This window comes from Diplotaxodon limnothrissa, linkage group LG16 (genome assembly GCF_057381915.1).
Source record: "Diplotaxodon limnothrissa isolate DT_005_m linkage group LG16, D_limnothrissa_male_GT1.1, whole genome shotgun sequence".
NCBI classification, from domain to species: domain Eukaryota; kingdom Metazoa; phylum Chordata; class Actinopteri; order Cichliformes; family Cichlidae; genus Diplotaxodon; species Diplotaxodon limnothrissa.
The window spans coordinates 19,723,101-19,747,160 of NC_140611.1; the positions used below are offsets into that span (position 1 = coordinate 19,723,101).

The window sequence follows — 24,060 nt, forward strand, 5'->3', positions numbered from 1 at the left end:
GTTCAAGTCCAATTCAAGTCCCAAGTCATTGGTGTAAAAGTCCAAGTCAAGTCACAAGTCTTAGAACATTTTTTCAAGTCAAGTCTAAAGTCATAAAATTAATGACTCGAGTCTGACTCGAGTCCAAGTCATGTGACTCGAGTCCACACCTCTGATGACTTGATCCAAAAAGTTAATTTTTCGGGTAAAGGAGCAGAATCACTTCAGGTTCTACAGTAATGTTCTTTAGTCCGTAGCAAGCAAATAAGCAACAATAAACCCATTTACCGAGGAAGTCATTCAAATCACCGATGTGTTGTTTTGGAGGTGATTCGTTGCCTATGTGATCGAGTTTATTGCAGCGAGCCCTGAGGCCCTTTTTTCCCTGAGTTGATGTAGTCAGGGGTTAGTAACACATAATCAGTGGCCTGCTGGAAGCACTTGTTGACATCTTTTTTTTTTTTTACAGTTTACAAAGTGCGGCAGTCCTGCATTATGAATATGTGTGTAATATATGTACGAGACGCTTTCACGAGGAAACATGTTTCCCGATTCACTCCCTGAACTCCCTGCAGTGAAAACTGGCTTTGATTCACTGTTCAGACTGCTGAAAATTTTAAATTTTTGTAGATCTTTAAAAAAAATATTAAGAATTTTAATCAAAGTTTCATGTGTTTGTCAAAGAGACAGCACTTCTGGGTCCAGAAGATGGAGCTCATGATAGAAGCGCAGAGAAAGAGAACAGTTAGTAGTTTCAGATATTCATAGAAATTGTAATTGTCAATCCTAAACTTTGCAAACTTTACTTTTTCGCTGTCATGTTTATCACTCTCCAGTCCTCTCTGCTTCACTGTGTAAGATCCACCTCCGTATGTCAGCCTACTGAATGACTGTTATATAAGTTGATATCATAGGTGGACACTGTGCCAGTGTATTTCCACATCTCTGTTTTTTAATTATTGCCTTTACATAACAGCTAAATGTCCTGTAAATATCCTGCATATTTTTTCTCTTTTGAAAGGAAAAATCACCCTTTTTGAAAAAGGCTTCTCTTGTTTTGTTCCGAGCACATCTGGAGTGAATTTGACACAAATAAAGTGTGTGTGGGGAGGAAGGAAAGACGGTTTGAATTTTGAAAAATAAATCAAAGTAAAATATTTTCCATCTCAGCTGTTATCTGGCATACTAAGTGTAGCCAGTTGGCTTATTATTCAGTCTGGAGGCTATGTGGCTTTGATGCTGTCCAGTCTGAGGCAGGGAGGGGACGAGGCACGACGAACCTGAAGTCTTTGGGGAGGGATCTTTACTTTTACTGTTAATGGAGCATTTATACATCATGTAGTACTAGTTTATTCAGATCTTTTACTTTTTAGTAATAATAATCTACAGTTGTTGAATTCTGCATATGTGAAACCTGCTGCAATATATCAGCCACATACAAAACAGCTTTATTTCCTCATAATGTTATTGCAGGTTTTGAATGCGATTGTGAAGAAAAATATGCTAACAAACTGATGAAACTCTAAGAGGTCAAGAGAAGGTTACATATTTATCACTCATGCATGAAAATCAAATGAAGAATATGTACCAGTTTTTGAAAAATGCAAACTTGTCTGGACCACATGACTCAGGTTTTGGTGGCGGCAAATGCTGTGTTTACATTTGTGCATTTAAAGGTAAGGCTGCGGTCTCTCTGATGTAAACAGCAGTTATTTATGCAAATAAAGACACAAGCTATTTTTGTGAAACTTGTGACACCTATATGAGGCAGATTAAGCCTCACAAGGGGCAGTATGATCACTATTATTCATAAGTAATGGCACTGTGGACAGCAACAAACACGTGCATTCATTTCATGCATTTGTTAGTCTGTGTTTTGCACGTGAGTTTCAATCAAAATGTGATGCAGAACCATAATTCTTTTGCTGTTTTTTTGTTTTTGTTTTTTTGTTTTTTTACAATTGATCCACCTCCAGTTCTGGACAAGCACAAACTCCCAGTTAGCTTTTGCAAATTGTGGCGCCTCTTTGATTTTCTCCAGCTGTGTCCACAGCAGCTTATCTGCAATTTTTTCCAGAATGTTTCAGGGTCGTGAGGTTTTCTGATACAGTCACAGCAGCTGAGGTAACTGTGTGAGATTCCCTCATCAGTCTTGACTTTTCAAGTTAGTGATTTTCATGACTGGCACATGTTTGCAGAGATGTTACCACTGAAGCTTCCCAACACCATAGAAAATGCAGCTTTTAACCAAACTTTTAACTATATGTGAGATCATCCTATCACCTTATCCAATCCCAGCTGTTTTCTCTGCAAGAGGCATGGTACATGGTATTTCTATATCTGTACACTTTATTCTAAAGCCTGCCGTTGCATATAACTACCTCCTCTAAATTTATAATATGTTCAGAAAGTATTGCTGTTCTCCTGTAGTATTGATTAAGTATAGATTATAAATTAAAACATTTAAATCATGACAGTTCAGGGTCCAACTTTAAGCAGCAAAAGTCAGGCCACAAGCTTCAAGATAAGCACAGTAACTTACTGTGAAGTTTAGAGAAACTGTAGAACTTTATTTTTGTGCGATAGACTCTCTCATTCCCAGGTATGAGAGCTAATCCACATGCTGTTTACCCAAGTGGTACCTAACACCTTTGCGTCATCCGTCTTTCATGTGGAGTTGACTCAGAGGTGGATTATCAGACGTCAGCAAGCAATCCGTTGTACACCTGCAACACCGGAGAAGAAATGTGCAAAGGGGGAGGCTAGGAAGACCATACCAGCACGTACAATGCCTTATCTCATCAGTAGGACAATGGCTCATTTACGTGGTCTAATCTGTCAGAGCTGAGGTGGTTTTTGAATCAACTCAGCAGAGTGATCAATATGGATGTAAAAGCAGCGCTAAGTGGACGGGGCTGAGGTTGGGTTTTAGGCCACTCTGTCTAATCTGAGCAAACAGACAGTAGTCGGGTGGGATATTGACCCAGGCTGATAAGATATCAACAGACATTCCAGTGTAGATGTGTAGTGAAGGTCAGCATCAGAGATCAAGACACAGGAGCGGGCAGTGAGTCCATAAATTCACACCGGAGTGACGCATGAAAAGACAAAGAGATAACTCATTAAAATGACTTGACGTTCACCAGAACTGGATGTGATTCACCCACAAAAACAAGGAAAAGCACTTCAGTGATTCATGTTTAACTTTAATCGACAAGGAAATGTTTTTCTTTGTTCACCTAACGCCACAGCTTTGTTCCACTATAGTCCAAATAGTTTACATGATACTCAAACAGAAAGGGCAATCTAAACGTGCCAGCTGAAATGTTTCTAATCTTATGTACCTAGAGATTAACTGACCTCTGGCACCTGGTTCCACCTCGTAAGCAATTCAACTGGTACTGTACATCCGCTTTATTGGTATCATACTGGGAAAATAATAAAAGCACCCAGGTGTACCAAAAATAAACACAGGGAAACTCAGACTTTCCCAACCATATATTAGGTACGCTGTTAAACTGCTCGTTAGCACAAATATCCAATCAGCCAATCACATGGCAGCAACTCAGTGTTTTTAGGCATGTAGACATGATCAAAGTGAGCATCAGAAAGGGAAAGAACAGTCAGCTGAGACACAGGTTGCATCTGCTGACCTCAATAGGTCACAGGATAGGGTGATAAGGTCACACGTGGGTTTCACCCAAAACCTCTGGTGGTAATGACCCATGCTTTTTTCACACCTGCTTCATATGATGAGTCACTTGATTAATAGTGGGTCAATGACCGTCTTAAGGGACAACCCCCCACTAGTGTTTAAATACCTGGGACTCGCCACCGGGTGGTTTTAGAACTGAAGAAGCCTCACGGATGAGAGGTGAAACGTCACACTTTTTTTCCGAACTCACTAGACTAACAAGATCTGAATGACTAAGAACCTACACAGTCAAGCTGTTGTGTTCTTGTTGTGTGCTACTGTTGTTGTTTTAATGTGCAATAAACAACTTGTTCTTTGGTTTTACATTACATTAGGATTTATTAGAACACTCGCCTCTAAAAGTTTTACTATGCCCCTTCTTAATAGACTATAGCCAATGTAGAACTGGAAGTGCACTCCGCTTCTTCACTGACAGCCACAAGAATGTCACAGGGCAAAATGTTTTGTTTTTAAACACTCATTTTAATATTAATATGAGAATTTATAAAGATAATAAAAACAGGAAAAGCTGTATTAACAGCACTAGTATTGCTTTCTTAGAGCTTGTGCAATAGTAGAGAAACATCACAGTTAAAGCTAAGCTAGTGTTTTTCCGCACTCATGTGGATGAATATCTCCGTCATTACCGTAAATCTTGACACAGGATTGCAAACAGTGACGAAATATGTTTAATAAAGGCATATTTGAGGTTTGCGGTTGTTCCTTTTGTAATGTAAAGTAGCATCCCTTTGTTGTGGTGCAGTCATTACACTGATCCATCACTTTCATGCTCACTTACACATCTGCATGCAACTATAGCTGTTTGCAGGCCATAATCATCAGGAGTGTCCAGAATTATACATTCTAAAGTGTCATATTTGACATTGCACAATGGCGCACACGGCGCTCTACAAAAGGCAGAGGATCTGATGCCAACTAACAGCTGAATCACTAGTTTAATCATTAGAGCACATTGATCTGGCCTTGTTGCATTTAGTTTCATCCGTTTACTCCCTTGCTTAGTCACAAAGGACAAGGACTGGCTGTACACTCGGGGAATATGAGTCCATCAGTTGGGAAATATATACAAAATACTTGCTAAAACTACCATAAAGTATTTCTGTTGATCTAGAACACAAGTGCAGTAATCCAGATTGCTATAAATATTGTTTACACGGTTACATTAAAATCATCAAATTCAAATAAAACCACCTAAATAACTTAACTTAAATCTAGGGATGAATGTTTTAAAAACACACTAATGCAGTCTTGAGCTACGGGCAATACTGAAACAGGATTCTACTCCACAGTATTTCTCCTCTTTATCTTTCTATTGTGGAGTTTGCGTGTTCTCCGTGTGCCTGCATGGGTTCTCTGCAGGTGCTCCAGCTTCCTCCCACAGCCCAAAGACATGCATGTTAGATGGTTGTTCTAAACTACTGACTGTGGGTGTGAATATGTAAGTGAATGAAGTCTTTCTCTCTGTGTGAGGCCTGTGATAGACTGTCCAAGGTGTACTCTACCTTTCTCCCTATGACAGCCGGAATAGTCTCCAGCTCTTCAGCTCTCCTGTGATAAGCATTGTATTGGATAAGCAGTGAAAAAAAGTAACGAATGGATGCAAAGTCCCTAAATCCTTTATAAAGTATTTGTTACATCTATACACAAACATGTTTATTACCTGCCTTAATATGATCCACACTGTGGCCAGCTTCGGTAACATAAAACTCCTCTTTGTGAACATAAGCGTGTGCATGGACAGTAGTGTATTCTCTCATCCATGTTCATTAATGTGTGTCTATGTGTTATACGCTGTGTTATTTCAGGAAAGGGAGGAGGGACATTACTAGAACAGGGAGTGGTTGTACTTGCAAAGTAACCCCTCGCTGATCAGAATGCGACTTACTGTTGCTTTCTGTCACACTGATTAATGTCCACATGAACGCTGACCCTGATGTCACTTGTTAAAGGGCTCTTAATAAGGAGGTGATCTGGGGAAACTGGGTAATGAAGTGTGGACCAGAGCATGGTAAATGGCTAAAGTGGAGCATGACATCATCGCAGTGATATCAGGGTGACGCACATCACAAAGCTTCATTAAAATTCCCCTCATTCCAAAGCTTTTCTCATGAGTGAAAACAGCTCTGGAGCTTGGTGCTGCATGCTGGGACAGGCTCCGTGGAGTCTACATGGCAGCACTAAAAGCTGGAAAACAGCACTATTCGGTAATGGCCAGTTAATAAACACATTTAGTAATCGCTGAGTAGACCTATGTCTGTTTCAGACATCGGTTCCACTTCAGCTGAAAGGCAAATGTTGCACATCTACTTTTTGTCCTTTGGATAGAAATAGATGCTGATTATTGTATTATTGTAGCTGTGAATATTTATATTTGGACTTATATTCACCATATTTGTCATTCTAATAGTTTACTAATGCTGAAGATACAGTGGTAGCGATGCCTGTTTTCTTTGTTAGTGTGAATAAAATTCTACCTTTTAATGAAGTCCTGAAAATGTACTACTAATACTATTGATATTATTATTTTTATTATTATTATTATTATTATTATTATTATTATTATTATTATTATTATTATAGTTAATAATTGTGAATATTTACTGACCTGGTGCTCTAAACTAAAGGGATAAACTGGCATAGATATATTGAACAACCATAATGCTCTTTATGTGGTTCAGGATTGTCATAAACATGACATCATGCGATAAACCTAGTGCGCTGTGGTCTATAGCTCCCCCCAGTGTGCGGAAATAATACTTCAGAAACAAGCCCAAATGATTTGCAGTATATGGAGAAAGCACCTGCCCTGTGTTTGTGTAGACAATAAAAAGCTGTATGGGTTTTGAAAGGATAATAATTATAATGCTAATAACATTAAAATGTGTTTTTGTTTACTTGTTTGTTTGTTTGTTTTAAACTAAGTGTGTTGGTAGCTGTTTGTACCTGTTAACAGCTGTCAGCGCTGTGCCTGTATGTATAAGTTATTGTTATATGCTGCCATCTAGTGGTAAGAGTAAATATGTGATAAGTCTTCTTTCTTTTTCTTTTTCTTTTTGCCATTTCAGTGATATATTTACCTAAATTCTAACGTTAGACGTAAACTATTTTGGATGCAGCTTCTTTAAAGGTTGTGGTGGGTGGCTATAATCATTTTGTACTTATCCCTATAGTTTAAAACTATACTATAATATAGTATTTTATTTTCATCTGGGCCACCCTCACTTACAGACTGAATTAATGAAAAAGCACTAACTATTAAAGGCTGGCAAAGAGTAGTGTTGGATCTCGTGCCATTGGAATATCTTACAAGGTGTGGAAACCATACTTGAAGTATGTGGATCCTCATGTCTCTAATATTATGCTACAAGGATTCTCTTGAGTGTTCAAACTGCATTTTACTACTGGGACCACAGGTATTGTACTGTATTGTATTTCTTTTTTCTTTTTTTAGATGGATCTGGGCTGGTGTTTTGTTTTGTGTTTAGTTTTTGGTTTGTTTGTTTGTTTTGTTTTTTATTGCTCTCAACTGTACACTATATTATGTTATGTAATTATGGATTGTTTGTGAAAATGAAAAAACTAAAAAAAATATTGTATTCATAATAATAATAATAATAATAATAATAATAATAATGTAATACTAGAACTAATAATGCTTAAAAATAAAATGAAATATACAGCTTTAAAGGAAATCATTTGTTTCAGTCATTTTTGTCAACACAAAATGCATCTGTTGGGCTGTCACCATGATACTGGATTAATTGTTTGATCTGTCTATTTGTTGATGAATTATGCCACATAATCTATATAAGAAAACCTACTGGAAATTTAGTGACACTAAACAGAACTGAGAAAATAAAGTGTGGCACTGAACTCTTCCACACCCTTCAAATCCGAACCACTCATCCCAAAACTGTATGGCCACTTCATTCCAACCATGAGACAAAATTACGTTGGAAAAAAGCATTATCCTCCTCAGTGCTGCACTGTAAATATAACTGATGTTAAATACTATAATAACGTGCACTGAAAGCTCTTGTGCTAATTATAGCATGGACTCTCCTACATTTGCCTCACAGTGGTTTGGTCCATTGCCAGTCATTCACCAGAGCCCTTGAGCAGAAAGGGAAGGGAATTAGATAGAAATAGTTCCTGTATACGTGCTCAGCAGGAAATTCAGGAAATGAACAGAGTTGTGATTTATTTGTAACTCTTAGTAGTAAATAAATCCACAGTGATATTCACATTTAATTACATCTATTTACGTGTTAACTATTTGAAAATAAGTAAGAACAACTAGCCTCACTTGACCTCATAATGTGTGTTACCATGGATTAAAGCATGGTGCTGGGTTTTTTTTGGTGGGGGTGGGGGGGAGGGGGTATCGTGTTTTTGGTGATCAATAGCTGTCACACAATGACAGGAAAGGATTGTGGGAACAACAACCCTCCTCACCCACCAAGATATTTTAGTCCCATCCACAGTTTGGCAGGCCAACGGGATTCTGGCCCCTCGTGCATGTCGTGCTCTGATTTATGCTGATGAACTTTGGTAGGAGTCACAGCGTCCCTTTGTGTAAATATAACTGCTATAAATGTTCATTTGTCCTTCTGTCAGTTGAACACCAAGAGGAGTAGAGAAGTTTTTAAGAAGGTAACTGGTTTTTAAGTCCTTATTATTGCTTAATTTATTTTAAGATAGGTATTTCCTGAAAGTGTGCTCATTTCTCCTGTGGGAAACAATGAAATCATCTTATTTACCTTATCTTATCCATTATTGATATATTGTGATGGATACTAATAATTTATTTCAAGACTGATTCATTTCTGCCTACCCGTTTTTTGTCCATTGTGCTTTAACTAATCCAGTGACTCAGATATACAGAAGGTGGCATAGAGGTGACTGTCAGTGATTGTGAACTGACTGGATAATAAATTCAGTACATTAACGTGATGATAAGTGTGTTAGAGAATATATTCTATACTGTGAATAATAATATAAACATGAAATATTTCAATTTAAAACAACTCTAATATCAGTGATTTGCAGGCGAAAGACATTCATTGGCTGACATGCAGAGATATGTGCTATTATAACTCATCACATCTACTACAGGTAGCATTAAAACACAATAGGAATGTCAACAAGGATGTTCCTAACCCCCCAAAATAATGCCTATGTATATAATTTATATTTTTGGTTTTTTTGGAGAGTTATATGTTTATGTACTATTTGTTTTTTCACGCTGCACTCAGTCATCACAAAAAATGCATTAAGTAAATCTCAGATAACTGAGAAAAATGAATGATATGTGTCCTTTCTCCCATTGTTGTCCTCTTATAGTCTCCACCCTTGTTTACTGAGCTGCGTGGGGATGATCTGCTCACTCAGAGATATGAGTGTGTATGTACAGACATAGAGGGGGAAAATATAGTTTGCATAAAGCATTTGACCTTGACTTTCATTGTTACTTCCAAAAATCAAAGTAGACCTTGAAAAAAAATCATGAAATCATATCTAGTAATATATCATATGACAGAGAAACTGTATAACACAGCTTTTATTTTTTCACCAAAACAGGCTGATGTCAGCAGGCTGTACTAAAAAACATCATAAAACATCAAAGTTTTAGTATAGCCCTTGCTCTTAAGTGGGAATTAAGCTCTCTGAGTGCTCTTGTTGATACAGTCCACCATGTATTCTCCCACTGTACATTATTAAACAAGGAAGTCCAGAGGTGTTCAGAAGGAAAGGTCCTAAGTTATCTAATTGGATTCTTATTATGTATTTTTTTTTTCAACATTTCGTTTTCAACACATAGCTGAAAAATTGAACATCAGAGTTTCATAACATTATAAGAACACCTTTTTGGGATATCATCAATCTTCCGTAGAAAGTAATTACAGGCTCCTGGTCTAACGTAAAATCTGGCACTCGACAGTGACCAGAGAGGAAAGCGGGGAAATCGGGAATGTGACGTCCAGTCCGCAGTTTGCGGCTCTCTCAGCGGTTCTCGGGTTTCAGCTCGGCGCGTGCTCTACGCCTCCTGCTTTGTGTTGTCAGGCAGAGAAAGACGCGCCATTCAGGGTGGCGTGTGTCCTCGTGCACGGTCGCAGAGTCGGCGCGGAGGACTGAATCACATCTAGTTAATTTACTCTCTCCTCTTAAATAGTCGACTAATATTTATAATTTCGTTACCATGTCGGTGGGAGTGGAGTCTGGATTCTCAAGCGAGGAGGTCTTAAACAGCCGCTTCCCTCTCCATCGGGCTTGCAGGGATGGAGACGTCGGTGCCTTGTGCTCCCTCCTTCAGTGCACATCAAACCCGGCCGACCTCACGGTGGAGGACACTTTCTACGGCTGGACGCCCATACATTGGGCTGCTCACTTCGGAAAGGTATCGCTTCTGTCCGCCCGGGTTTTAGTTAATGGATATTTTTTTTTGGCGAAATGTTATCCAGAAGGAGCGTCGTCGCTCTTCGACATCATGAGGCTCGTCTCGGCCATTTCCTGATGTTTCCGTTAACTGTTAGCTGATGAGACGAAGAAGCAGCCGTCCCTGAGTGCAGGCAGACAATGGACCGTTGAAGTTAAAGCGATACTTTTTAAAGCTAGTTTTCAATGAATTGTATTAGTATGCGCAAAATTGTAGGTACGTTTTTACCTAGTGTTGAACAAGAACCCTATTAATATTAACTAATGGCTTTAGGCGATAGGTTTAACACGAAATTCTAGCATTACAAGAGCCACAAATGTTAGCTAACGAGCAGTTAGTTAAATTGGATGTAGCCTCGCGGACTGTAGCAGGTTTGCGGCTAAAAAGGGCGGTTATTCAAACTGCTTTCAAGCCAACTCCCGGCGCTAATGACTCATTTTTAATGAAGCGTTTGAGTATAAAAAACACTCGTGGTAAGACTTGTTTAACAAACTGCACATTAGAAAAGAATAGGCCTCACGTTTGTACAGAGACTGGATTCATACCCCGAGGCAAAGCTTTGATAATTGTGCCTCGAAAACCCAGTCAGCCCACATAGGAGCGCTTCATTTTTGCCCTTTTTCGGCTGCTGTAACACACTTGTCTGTACCTGCCCTGTCTCAGAATGCAGGTAATGGGCCTGTCTGACTGTATGTGCATTGCACTTGTGTCTTCACAGCTCGATTGTGTGATGCGTCTGGTTCAGGTGGGCTGTGGTGTGAACGCGGTAACCTCCAGGTTTGCACAGACGCCCACTCACATTGCTGCTTTTGGGGGCCACCCTGAGTGTTTGTTATGGTTGCTTCAAGCTGGTGCAGATATTAACAAACAGGTACGATATCAGACCCACTCTCATCCTTTTTCACAGAGTTTCCTGAAGTGACATGTAGACTGCATTTGTTACAAAGTGGGACAAGAGGAAAACATAATTTAAAAAAAAAAAAAAAAAAGGGACAATGGTTTTTATGTGAAATGAAAAGGAAGCAGGGGAGGGGGCGAGTGAAAGGAGCGTGAGGGGTTGAGCTCAGATAATCCCATTGAAGAGGATAATTCTAATTTGGGGTCACGGCCCTGGCAGTGTTGCTGCTCACTCCTCCATTTGTCCCACCAATGCCCTCACATTCCATTTTATTTATTTATTTCTTCACCATATTTCCCGAAGCAGCCACTGTCAGACTGTTGAGTGCCTCACTCATCCGTCTTTTCCTCTCCGTGGGATTTCATACACAGACAGGCTCATGCGCTGAGGCTATATTTTATGCTCCACTGCACTACTGAGAGGAATCAGATTAGTGGGGCACAGTGACATAACATATTGTCGTAATCAGGAACCACATTGCTTTGCAACTCCCATTGAATCTGCTTAGCGTCTGTGGAAATAAACACAAGGGAAAGTTCTCAGATTTGCGGACCTTTTCCTCTTGAGTGTGTAGCCTTTTAACTTTCCTGGGATTGGGCAGTAGGAAAGTGTGATATTTGAGTGCAGCCTACGTTGCATTGTGGTTGGAGAAAGCTGCCTCACTCCCCCCCCTCTCCTCTTTCCTCTGCTGCACTCTTACTAATGTGCAACTGTAAATGTGTGTGGGCGGCATTAATGTCTGGGTGAAAAGTTCAGGCTCTGCCCTGCAGCGTTACACCCTTTTATAATATCCAGTATGTGCTTAGGATGCAGTAATATGTGATACATTTGATAAATACTTAATTGGTAATGTCTGTCTGATACATTCTATATATAACTGCGGTCTCTTGTCATCACTCAGGACTATGTGGGCGAGACGCCCATCCACAAGGCTGCTCGCGCGGGCAGCCTGGAGTGTATCAACACTCTCTTGATTCAGGGAGCGAAAGCTGAGTAAGTCCTGTGATCAGTCCTGTGTCATCATTTCTTTTCCTCTGTACTATCCAGCAACTTAGTTACACCTTTACAAGGGATCGCCACCAAACTCACATCAGTACAGTTGTTAAGTCTAAATGTTTTATTCAGTTTCTTCAAAGCTGCAAATATGTGATCTGCAAAATTAACAGTGCAGGTCTTAAACATAAATTTGTAGAAGGTGCAGAATGTAATTACTAAGATTAAAATTTTTGATATTATATTATATTAGCTCCAGCCAAAAGGAATGCTGCTCTAGAAGCGGTTACTTTACTTTAAATCAGTTCAGGTTGTGTCTGTATATAACTTTAAACAAGATTTGAGCAAAGGACTGAATTAGTCATTTAGCTCAACAAAATAAAATCAACTTTGTTTTATTGTTCATGGGTTCATTAAAAATGTACACCAGACAACTGTGTAGACAATTACATCCTTGAAAATGTTTTTAGAAGTTCTAGAGATGCATTTTGTGAAACGGTAATAATATAACAAAGTTAGCTTGCTTGACATGTTAAACATTAACAGAATTGGTGGCGCTTCCTTGAAAATGTGACACATTTTGTTAATCCTTAAAAATTGTTGTTTTTCATTGCAACAATTCGCATTAAGTTGCTCTCTGTGTGTAACATTATCAGATAAGACATATTCCACAAGTGCCTGCTTGTGTACTTGAATAAGCAGACGTTTATTACCTTTATAGTCTGCTACACTTTATGTGTGTTACAGTAAAAGTTGATTATTAACTCTGCACGGCGTCTTTCATCTAGATGGCTGACTTTTTCAGTCCAGCACGATTATTACACAAACATTAGGGCAACTTAATGTAAAGGTTGATAAACTGTTTAATTAGTAGGCCATGTTGCATGATCTCTGTTAAATCTAGAGTGTGGTTTTCTTTGTTAACATTTGTTTTAAAGATTTGTGTCTTAAATACACAGCTTAACTGGGTGACCAAATGCACATTGCTTTTTTATCTGAATACCTCTTTACTGTCATTGTGGAAAGGCTGTAAGGTGTTGCATTGAATGAAAATGCATTGATTAGGTGGCCGTGTTTGGAAATGCAAAATCTTTTTTTTTTTTTTAAGTTTTTGCAAGATTGTTTTGGCTGCTTTCATGTCCACCTTTTTCAAGGATCATTAAAATTAACAATAATATCTGCATTGAGCAGATAACAGAGTTAGATATAATAGATCTTGCACGATAAATTTAGCTTATTATTTTAGGAGGTAGACATAATCTCCTCTTGTAGTAATGATCAGTCACACCTTTACAGTTGTTTTGCCAACATACCCATTTATAGAAAACATTGTTATCACTGATGTTCGATCTGACACATGAACAAAGAAGTGAGGCAAGACTCACTTTTCCTGTTTGTTAAATTTAGCTTCAAGACCAGCAGGACTTGAAATAACAACAGCTATATCGTTAGATCATAGCTGTTACTTTCCTAAAGGTCATGTGAATAAGCCTAATGAATTAGGCACCCAGTTTACATACTCACAGCTTACCTGTGTTATCCAGCTGTAAAACAAACAAAACAAAAAAAAAAGCCTTGAGTTGCTTCTCACTAAAGTAGGTTACCGGGTTTGTAAGTAGCTTTTTAATGCACAAAGAAATTAAAAGTTGCTGCTTACTTTAGTCTTAGGAGTTTAGATGTTAGACTCAACATGTTTTATTTGTTTTTGTTTTTCAATTATGAAGTCTTGCAGCTTCATTTTCTGCAACATACTGCCTGCCTTTTCTTTGTGATCCCATTAGAGAACAGAAACCCCAAGCTACCAAGGAGTTTATATGTATGTTAATTTTTTTGTAGTCTAATAAATCTTTGTGCACCAAAAGCTCTCTGTAAAGAAGGTAAATCCCACCATGAAGCAGTAAAAGTGAGCTTTAGGTATAACCATGACAATACTGAACATAATCTGAGAGCAGTGCTGACTTTGGGCCTTGTTTCAGTAAAGGAATGCAAACAGTGCTCACACGCCTTTTCAAAAGGTCTTAGAGACACACACACCATGCATAATCTGTTCCGCATAGTTTCACAGAGTGCGTGTCCCAGAGTCATAAAAAACACTCGATGGAAATTAAAAACACTTCATTTTCTCCTTGTATAAACACCCTGGTTGCTACGGTTGCCTTGGCAAATTAAATCCACTGCTTTCATGCAGAGAAGCTCAGCAGTGGTTCACGCAGTGTGCATTTGGTTATCAGCTGATGAGTATTATATTTTTTGATGAAAATGATATGTGATTTTTTTGTTTTGTTTTGTTTTTCTCCCTGCAGATCACAGATATTTAGTTTAGTTTATTATCAAGTTTGTTTGTTTTTCATTTTATTTAACTTATGACTCAGAAATGTAGCGGGGGCGCAGCTGGGGGGAAGACTAAGGCACAGCAGGTGGGACTGGGGCTCATGACAAAATAACAAATTTCAGCATCAAAGGGCTTTCAAACATCTGCTAACAAAATATTCCAATGCTAACAAAGGTTGACAAAGAAAATAGTCTGCTGTCATGGTGGCAAGGCAGCAAATGAACCTTGACGTGATAATTATTCAGGCAATCAGTCGTTGGTAGCACTCATGGTGCATTATATCTGATGCATAAGAGAGAAAATATTTTGCTGGGAAAAGATTTTTGTTTATGCAGTTTATACTATAATAATACAACTCTGCAATACATAGTAGTCTACATCATATACTACTATATGAACTAAGTTGTGTTCTTATGCTTTTAGTTTTTATACCCTAATTTTTAGTTGTTTAATTCAAAATATGTGTAATATACAAAGTCTAAAATACTGTGTTGATAATCTTCTAATTTGAATCTGTTAGTCAGGACAAATAGCTCTAAATCCACTCATTTAGAGCTTTGGTAATTTTTTATTATAAATGCTGTTATTGAAGTCAAAGTTTCTGCATTTTCTTTTTGGAAGTTAGCTTGAACATTGAGTCTACTCTTTGAGATCTATTACTTGAACATCCATCTCCATGTCACATTTCTTTCATGTCAGATTAAAGCTCCGTGATAGGCATCTAAACACTTCTTTTGCCCTCCGGTCCACTCACTGCATTATGGGAGCGAAGCTTCAATAACAAGCACGTTTTTACTGTGGAGTGTTTTGTACAGGACCTAAGGCAGTAAAATGGATTTAGTGGATTATGAATGGTTTATTCTTAATGGAAGCTCACATCAACATTACCATGGTTATAAAAGAAAAGCAATGCCTCCAAATATTTTCACAGAAGCCTTTGAGAGTACGTTTTTACAGCAAAGCGGCTAAATTATATTTCACGCAAACAGGATGTCCTTGTCACATTGATTATATGAACAGTGAATGAATGAATGAGTTTTATTCAGTCGCTTAAATCTACATTTTTCATTGAGGATTTTCCTCAGTGGGCTGTTCATCTTCTTGGCTTTGTTTTATGCTTGCTTTGTATTACATCCTCTTGAACACACTTGTCATCTGAGATTTCCTTTTCAACGGGGAGAAGTAATTCATAAATGATAAAACTGTAAGCTTTGACTATATGTCAGAGCATTTTGCAGCTTTGACTGTTTCTGCTTATCTTCACATTTTCCATGTGGAAGAAAGAAGAGACACAAGAAGAGTGTGATGTACTCATTTGATTCATTAGAAGGAAGTGCTCTTGAAAGGCTTGAATTATGTATGAAATACTTTCATTCCTTTGGCCGTCACCTACAGATGCTTTTATGCACCTTTCTTTTTTTTTTCTTTTTTTAAATGAGTGGGAACAACATTAAGTCCACCTAAACCTGAGGTTTGTGTTATTTTACTCAGTGGTGTCATGGTTGGATACAACTTGGGTCCTTCTTGAAGCATGCCTTGACGCTCAGCAGGCATTTTGGCAACACCTCTGTGCAAGCGTTTCTGCTTTAGTCTAAAAGATTGGGTTGACAGTCATAACTTTTACATAATTCCTTACTGGAACATAAAAACGATTAAATAAAACTCTTCAAAACTTTCCCCAGTGTCACAGTTCATCATGGTTTTATTTGTAGCTCTGTCCCGAGTGCTGACAGGATCAACATCTTTGGCTGTTTGCGCCAAGTCACTTGAACGAACGCCATCTTAAATCCTATTATAAATACACTACCAAGAAAAATGATAAGGACATCTATAAAGTACTCGTAGAACCACTCATAAAGTAGATATATGGTAACTAAATAAATCAGACCCAGCTTTATAAATATGAGCTTTACTTTTTGAAATCCAGTATTTAATTAGAATCATAAAACCAATGCTCTGATTTTGCTCTAGAACGCTAAAATAAACTTAGCACTAAAACTATATAGACTTTTTGGGGGGTAGATTTCTAAGAAATTCTTTTTTGTCATGAGCCTCAAACTGTAAAGGTGGTCCAGTAGCAAACTAGCAGCAGGTAGGCCAGTGCTTAGAGGCTGCCGGTGATGAGCGTAGTGCAGGCATGCTTAGAGCAGCTGAGTGAGATGGGTTAGATTTGCATAACATCATGTACTGAACTGTCTAATGCTAACATCATCCTGTTGCAATGGTTATTCACTGTCATTTCACTGTACCAAATATTTTACGTTATACACAGAAATGTTTTCTTTTGTATGTCACAGTATTAACCCTATACAATATCATAGTCTGTTTTGACTTCTAATCTTTGTCACCTTTTCCTTTATGAAAGTGACAATAAGTTTACAAAAAAAGTTTTCTATACTGTTAACAGAAACAGAACCGTACATCTTAATGTTTTGCAGCCATTGAATTGGAAATGACTTGGTTTTTTCAAGTAATCCTAGAAAGGGGGAGAATAGACACTGCTGAGTCTGCCCCGTTCCCTGGGATAGCCGCACTGTTGTGGCATTGAGTGTTCTCACTATCGCTTCCTATCTACACACTGGCAAACTGTTGAGGTATTTCTTGCGGTGATTGGTTTTAATGCTAGGTTTTTTAATAAATCAAAACTAAAGTTTTAGACCTGCATGCTTTGCTTATTATCCATGATTGTTCCTGTATTTAGCCTCTTTTTTTTAATTTTATGATTTGTCTTTATTTTGTGAACTAACCATAGGAGTCCTTTAAATGGACAGGGTTAATCACGTGAGTCCCATGTCAACATGTAGCATGATAATAGGCTGCCTCTGGAAGGTTAGACAATAGTTAGAGAAGATGCATATTGTGTGCTTAGGACCGAAAAGCAAAGCATACCAGGCATTTACAAAGAATTAACGCTTCCTTTTTTAAGTTGTTTTTTTGTTTTTGTTTTTTTGTTGTTGTTTTGTTTTTTTTTTTCTTTTAAGCTATACACAGCTATCCATTTTGTTGGATTAGTGATTACCATAGATGTCAGGTCTCACTAAAGGAATAATGGTTTAAATAATTAAGGAAATAGAAAAGGGGCATATTGTTTCAGTTATGTGGAGGGCGATGTTCAAGCTGAGATTTGGTTTGGAAACAAGTCAATGCTGGAAATGAAGCCAGAGGGTCAAATAAAGAAATGAGAGAATTAATTTGCAGCAGACTTTATCTGAAAACTTGAAATTTGCACTTATAGTCAGGCATTTAAAATGCCTGGCACTCATGAGTGTCTAATGTTTAGCTTCCTCCTTAAGAGATCCACAACATATACAGACACATAAAAAAAATCACTGCACCTATAACCTCCTCCCTATCTTTGACCAACCCCACAGAAGAGCTGCAGTAATCTGCGAGTGTCTCTGCAATCACTCATTTGACATTGGATATAAGATTTCAAAACGAGGAGCAACTTTAATATCTTAAGTGCTTGAAAAGGGAGAGGAAATCTCATTTGGGGATTGTTGAGGTGCAATTTCACCCTTGTCCAAAAAAAGGCTTAACCACTGAGTTCCTCTAGACAAGAATTAGGGCAAGTACTTGTTGTGCCATTATCATACAATAAGTGGACATTAATGATTAAGATTAGAAGATGTTAGATTTTTATCACAGTAACAGTATGTTATTCTGTGTCTATCTGGTCCACTGTTTACTTAGGGAACTGTTTGTGTTCAAAGAGAGACAAATTTTAACATTAAATTCTTATTTAGTATTATACATGAGAATTTCTATTCCTTAGAGTGAGACTGATCCATCTACCATTTAACATGTAAATGATATTCAGTTAAAGTGTAACCTCTTGGATTAATCCTTTGGAAGCGTTAATTTTGAAGGGGACGGGTAATGTGCAACAAGTTTATTGTGTGATTTTTACTTGTTTGATTTTTTTATTTTATTTTTTTTAAATCTTCAATTCTTTATAAAATGTTTTTTTCACATGCACTAGTTCTTGAAATGTTTATTTCTGCACAACTGTTTAGATAAAAATGCAGAGAACGAGCAGTTTCTACACCTCACGAATGACCAAACAGCAGCTGTGTGCTTTAAATCCTGCCTCTTTGTGTGGAAGTTAATATCACCTGGTTTTTAATTTAACACTATAAACGCAAAGTTCAATGAAACAAAATGTATTCCTAAAATTTCGGTAAATCATTTTAGTCATGCATGAAACGACGTGACGATTGCTTTCAATGTTTTTCCTGTCGTGTTTTTAAAAAAAAAAACAAAAACAAAAAAACAGTCCAGAGTCAGATGTGGGCCAGCGCTCCCAGTTCTTTGACAAAGACTGAGCTGTTTGGTTAGAGAACTCATTTCACAGCATGATGACATTTAGGCCCCGAACAACGGCAGTATTGTTTTTGTAACTGGCTGAAACAGACAAAAGAAATTTCCATCATTAAGCTGCAAGAAATGCTTTGGTTGGTCGATTATTTTCTGTATCCTTCAGCAGAATGATCATATTTTATATTAATAGCACCTTTTTTAAAATATAGTTTTTTTTATTCCTGTGTAGTTTTTTCTCCTTGCTGTCCACATTTTACCTGCAGGTGAAATTGTTTCCACACTTTAATGCTGTTTGAAAACTGTAAATTTGTGAGGGGGAGGGGACACAGTGCTGTTTGCTCATTCATTACTGCTCCCAGAAAGTTACTTTATCACTGCTGCAACTGGCTATGGTTAACACAGAGTGCACAGACTACTTAGAGTTATTTTATTATGTTTTTTTTTTTTTTTTTATTCTCTTGCTCATTTTTCTTGAAACAACATGAGGACAAGTTCACTTTAGCTTCACATTCTCAACAAAAGAAGAGTGGTGTTGCTTGGGTGCTGCAGTTCGACCTTGATTTGTTCTCGCCCTAATCGTTCACTCTCTGGAGTTTGTTCTGAAGATTGCATCATAGTCTTCACCATCTTCTGATTCTCTGACTCATCTCTGGGGATTTCGTCACTTTGCCAGTCTGTCATTTTCTTTGCTGGCTTTTCCACGTGGACATTGACACAGAGAAGACAACATCACTGCGCTTTTGATGCGGCTTTGCAGAAATCCTTGAATTCTATCGGCGCTGGAGACGTGAGATGACAACCACTTCTCATTCTTCGCAGAATGCTCCTTGATGTAGCCCGTTTGACGCGGTCCACGGATGTGATCTCCTGTGGATGCAGCGGATCATTTCATACATGTTCAAGTGCATGTGCTCAGCTGTCTTAACCATGTCCGTTTGCAGCAGACGTGTTTCCTTAATTATGTGGAAACAAGTGAAATCTTTAAGATGCAGATGATCCCAAAGGGATCAGTCGTCATCTGTCATGAAGATGACGAAGAGGATGTGAGAGAGGGTAGAGCAGCACAGGCTATTTCTATACATCTGTGTTCGTGTGTGTGTGCGAATATTTGCTTAATGAGTGTGCGTGCGTGCGTTTATGTATGTATGTGCGTGTGGGGGTGTGTGTGCGTGCTTGGGTTTGTCTCATTTTGTTTGTGTTTTATTTGTGTAAATGGAGCATACAGTGAGTGTTTCTAACACTCCCTTTTCTGTTGTGCAGTATGAGGAATGCCAGTGGGCTGACTGCTGCTGACCTGGCCCACGCGCAGGGATTCCGGGAGTGCGCTGAAATACTCTCCAATGCCCAGAACTTCCAACAAAACATGGCTCAGTCTCATAACGGGGTTTTTCTGAATGGCATGAGCCAGAATGGGTGCCACACTTACCCCACCATCCAGGGACGCAGCTTCTTGAATGGTATGCCCAACAGAAAAAGGTCTTTCGAAGGCATGGAAGCAAACCCTGGAAAGAAGGCTAGAACTAACGGTAAGTTACTAAGCTGATCAGGTCTGTTCAGATACTTTTTTTTTTTTTTCTCTTCTGTTACCTTTTAAAGGAAATTGAAACTTTCAAGACATTATTACCCCTCAGCCATAAAAGGTTGATGGCATAGTGTCATGCACACCAAAGTTTGTGAATGCAATAACTCGAGAACGAGACAGTATAGGATTTTGAAATTGATGCCATCGAGTTCAAATCTCAGTGACCTCGACCTCAAGGTCAAAGGTCAAGATAATCTGAAAACCAAGTGAAGTAGGATTTTGAAATTGATACCATCAGTGTATCTAGGAGATTAAGGGGGTAGGTCTCTGCAGGTATTTACTTTTTAAAAAATATTTTCTGAAGTCTTTCCTCCAAAGGGTCTTGTTAGACTTAATTCACATTTTATGTGAGTCACAGCAATAGTGTGACACAGTGACTCTTTATTGATTATAATTCATTTTCCTGATATTAATTGATAATGTTGAAACACCAAAGGATGTTGGGTACTCAAACTTCTTTTTACACTCAGCTGTTTAATTTATTTCTAGCATGCATGAATGACAACAAAAAATAATTCAGTTTTGGTGAATTGGAGATCAGCAAATTGTCATCTACAAACTATATTCTTCCTTTCATCACATGACCAAGTGTCTGCATGTATTTTTAGGACAAAATCTGGGTTAATTGTATCTTCTAAGCAAATCTTTCTTTAAATGGATGGATGGAAACATGTCCTGGCTCTCAGCTCACTGATTTTTCCACTCGTCTTGGCTCTCAGGTTTTTGTGTGGAACCCAAATTGCTTAACGGGAATGGGCCACTAGATGGAGCTGGAGATGCGCAGATGGAGAGCATGAACATGGAGCTGGCAGCGACTGTAACCTCAGGTGGGCCAGGAAGCTTTGCATTTGGGATGAATGGGGTTGCACCATCACAAGGGCCGGGGCCCATGGATCAGGGGGGACCAGCCAGGTCGAGCCCCACAGCTAAAGAGCTGGAGGTCATCACTGTGGCGTCGATGCAGACCCCCTGTCGCTGCACCAACTCTTATGCCTACTTGTAAAGGGCTTGTGTGTGAAATGGCACACGCTAATGTTCCCATTTGTATGTTTGTTGTACGTTTCCTTTTTGAGTAATGCACAGATATCGAAATACATTTGTTTTGATTTGGTGGAGAGCTTCCTTTGAAAGATATTTAGCTGTGTGCGTGCGTGCGTGTGTGTGTTGTATTTTCTACTTTTCCATGTACCTGATTATACTCTTAAGGAGAAAGGCATTAATATGTGTTTGTTATACAGATATGTAGTCAGTGCATACGTCGGATTATACTGACCGTTCTCGTGTAATGCTTACTTTTTATTAGGTTTTAAATAAAAGGATGATTTTGTTTTGCACAATTATACCACGTTGTTTGCATTAAAAGTGCAAATGTTTATATTGGCTTCATAAAAAATATTTAGTCATGTCTTATTATAACGCTTATAAACTTGTGCATTATTGTATAATAAGGAAAACTTCATTTGTCACCTGATGTTGTGAACACCAACCTTCTGCTGCCAACACCAAAAAAAATAGTAATGTTTGAGTTTGTTTTTCTCCCAGTTTAATAAATCAGTAAATATTGTTGATTTAAAATAATATTTAATAGGTGACATTTATGTGAAATTGGTACCTAAGCACTTTTTAAAACATACATAAAGAAAGTCTCTGGAAATTTCGCATTTTATATTGAAGAATGACTTTATGCCAAAGCATATCTGAACATGAATGTAGCTTTTAAAATTTACATAATTCACTGTGCAGCTTTCTTGGAGTTTCTAGATGCCCTTTAGTAACATTTACTGGTCCATAAGAGTAGAATTTGTTAACCCCTCTTTTTCACCTTTGTCAATGATTGGTCTGAAATATGATGAATGTTTACTGTGTGTGTGTGTGTGTGTGTGTGTTGGCGAACTTTTAAGGTAACTAGCAGCAAGGCTTGCATTTGCGTGTGTTACAGAAGAATACCCAGTGTGTTTTTTAAATTAATATCAGGCCATATTGCAATCGGTTGTTATGTACAAACAGTCCTGCTGAAAAAAAGTTTGCATGGTTTTTTACACTTTGCAAAAAGCCTTATTTGTTAAGCTGCGTTAAGTAATCCAAACGGTAACTTAATGTATGCTGTGTTCAAATTTTATAGACGCTGGGGGGATTCTTTCTGTATTTTGTAGTACTATTTCATGTTGAACATGGTTTTTGTTTTACGTGGCAGAAGGTTTGAGTGTGTAGTCTTTGAATCTGGGGCATCAAATGTTTTGAGTACTGAGCAGATTTAGCTTTGTACTTGACTGCTTGACATCATTAAATGTGTATAAAGTTTATAAATGTGGCCTTTGTTTTCTTGGTGTATCCTTGTGCTCTTTTTTTTTTTTTTTTTTTCTTTCTCCTGTCTCACAACATCTGTGTTTATTTATTTATTTTTAAAAATGCTTACATTTTTCAGATGATTGCAAATACAGTGCCTTTGACATTTTTTACAATTCTGCTTGTGATGTTGGGTCGTGGAGCTTAAAAGACTTGTGATTTTTCTTGTGAAATGACACAGAACTAGGTCATGGTGGTACAACGCAAATTGTATGTCAGAATTACTACAGATCAGGACGTGACCTATTTTAAAACAAGGTCTCAGGTCAAAACTTTTGAGATTGCATAAACCCGTGGAGTCTATTTCGCAATTTATTGATCTCTTTTTTTTTTCTTTTTTTTAAATCCAAAGAGTTGGATACCACTTGATGTGTGTTGAAAGCTGGCCATGTAATAGACATTATTTTTACATGGCTGCTTACAGAATTGTAGTAAAAAGAATTTTAAATAGTTGTGCAAAACAAAATCGCCCCCTGCCTCGTTTGTTCTCTATTAGAGTCAGGAACACGATCAAAACAATTTGTTTGCCCTTTTGACTATTTGTTTCATTTACAGTGGCAGGTGAAAGACACTGTGAGGACTTTTTCTCAAACGGCCCAACAGCAGAAATCCTCCTTGACCACCACATCCACAGCGGCTCACCTGAGATCATTAGCACTGGAGGCAGTCAGGTGGAGCACCTGAAGTCTGTGAAAGCGGAGCAGTTCTATGACCACACCCTCTTCAGCACCATGCTTCTTTACCATGGATCCTAAAATACAAAAGTGATCTTCCTGACACCTCTTCCTTTTTGCCTGAAACTCATCTAAGCCTAAACAAGCATTCATTCGCCTTAAAGCCACAGAGTGGTCACGATCATTGAATTTCTTTGTTATTAACAGCAGAGCCACTGTTCTGGATGGGTCTGAAACTGCATTAATAAAGCAGCGTAAAAAGTGGATTTTTGTGTTGTTAAAGACAAAAGTTAATGTTTAGTTCTTGTTGTGATTTATGCTACAAATAGCAGTTTTCTTTGAATACACTAAAGTAAGCATTTGAGATGAACCACTGCCAGTGCTGAAATTTTGTTTGTCTCAATATGTTAAAAAATGGAAACACATAAGATTCATTAAAAAAAGGTTTTCCAAAGTTTGATTTTTCTCCGTACATCTTGTTCTGCTTCCTGCCATAGATGGCTTATGAAATAATGTGTGTAGAGAATCATGGTATCCTACTTTCTTTTTCTATCCATTAGATATATACATTAAAAGTTATTGGTGTGCTCGCTTAATACAGAAAACTGCTTTAAAAGTTGCACTCTCACGTGCTGGCACAGCTGTCATAGGGCCGACCTTCATCATAGCTGCTCAGCACAAACTTCCCGTCATCGAGGCTACGTCACCGTGGCCACGCCCCGCGCCACCCGTAACTCGAATGGGGTGGGGAGTTGATTCCAATCAAATAAAATATTGTATTAGAT

General features: G+C 38.1%; 1 protein-coding gene across 1 annotated transcript; it reads left to right on the forward strand.

Annotated features, from left to right (window-relative positions):
- The first annotated feature begins 9,780 nt into the window (after window positions 1-9,780).
- On the forward strand, window positions 9,781-23,677 carry ankrd10b (ankyrin repeat domain 10b). The gene is made up of 6 exons (XM_085374125.1): window positions 9,781-10,091; window positions 10,849-11,001; window positions 11,930-12,021; window positions 19,934-20,199; window positions 20,975-21,082; window positions 23,157-23,677. The coding sequence occupies exons 1-6, from the start codon at window positions 9,894-9,896 to the stop codon at window positions 23,354-23,356; spliced, it is 1,017 nt and encodes a 338-aa protein (XP_085230251.1). The 5' UTR covers window positions 9,781-9,893; the 3' UTR covers window positions 23,357-23,677.
- The last annotated feature ends 383 nt before the right edge of the window (window positions 23,678-24,060 follow it).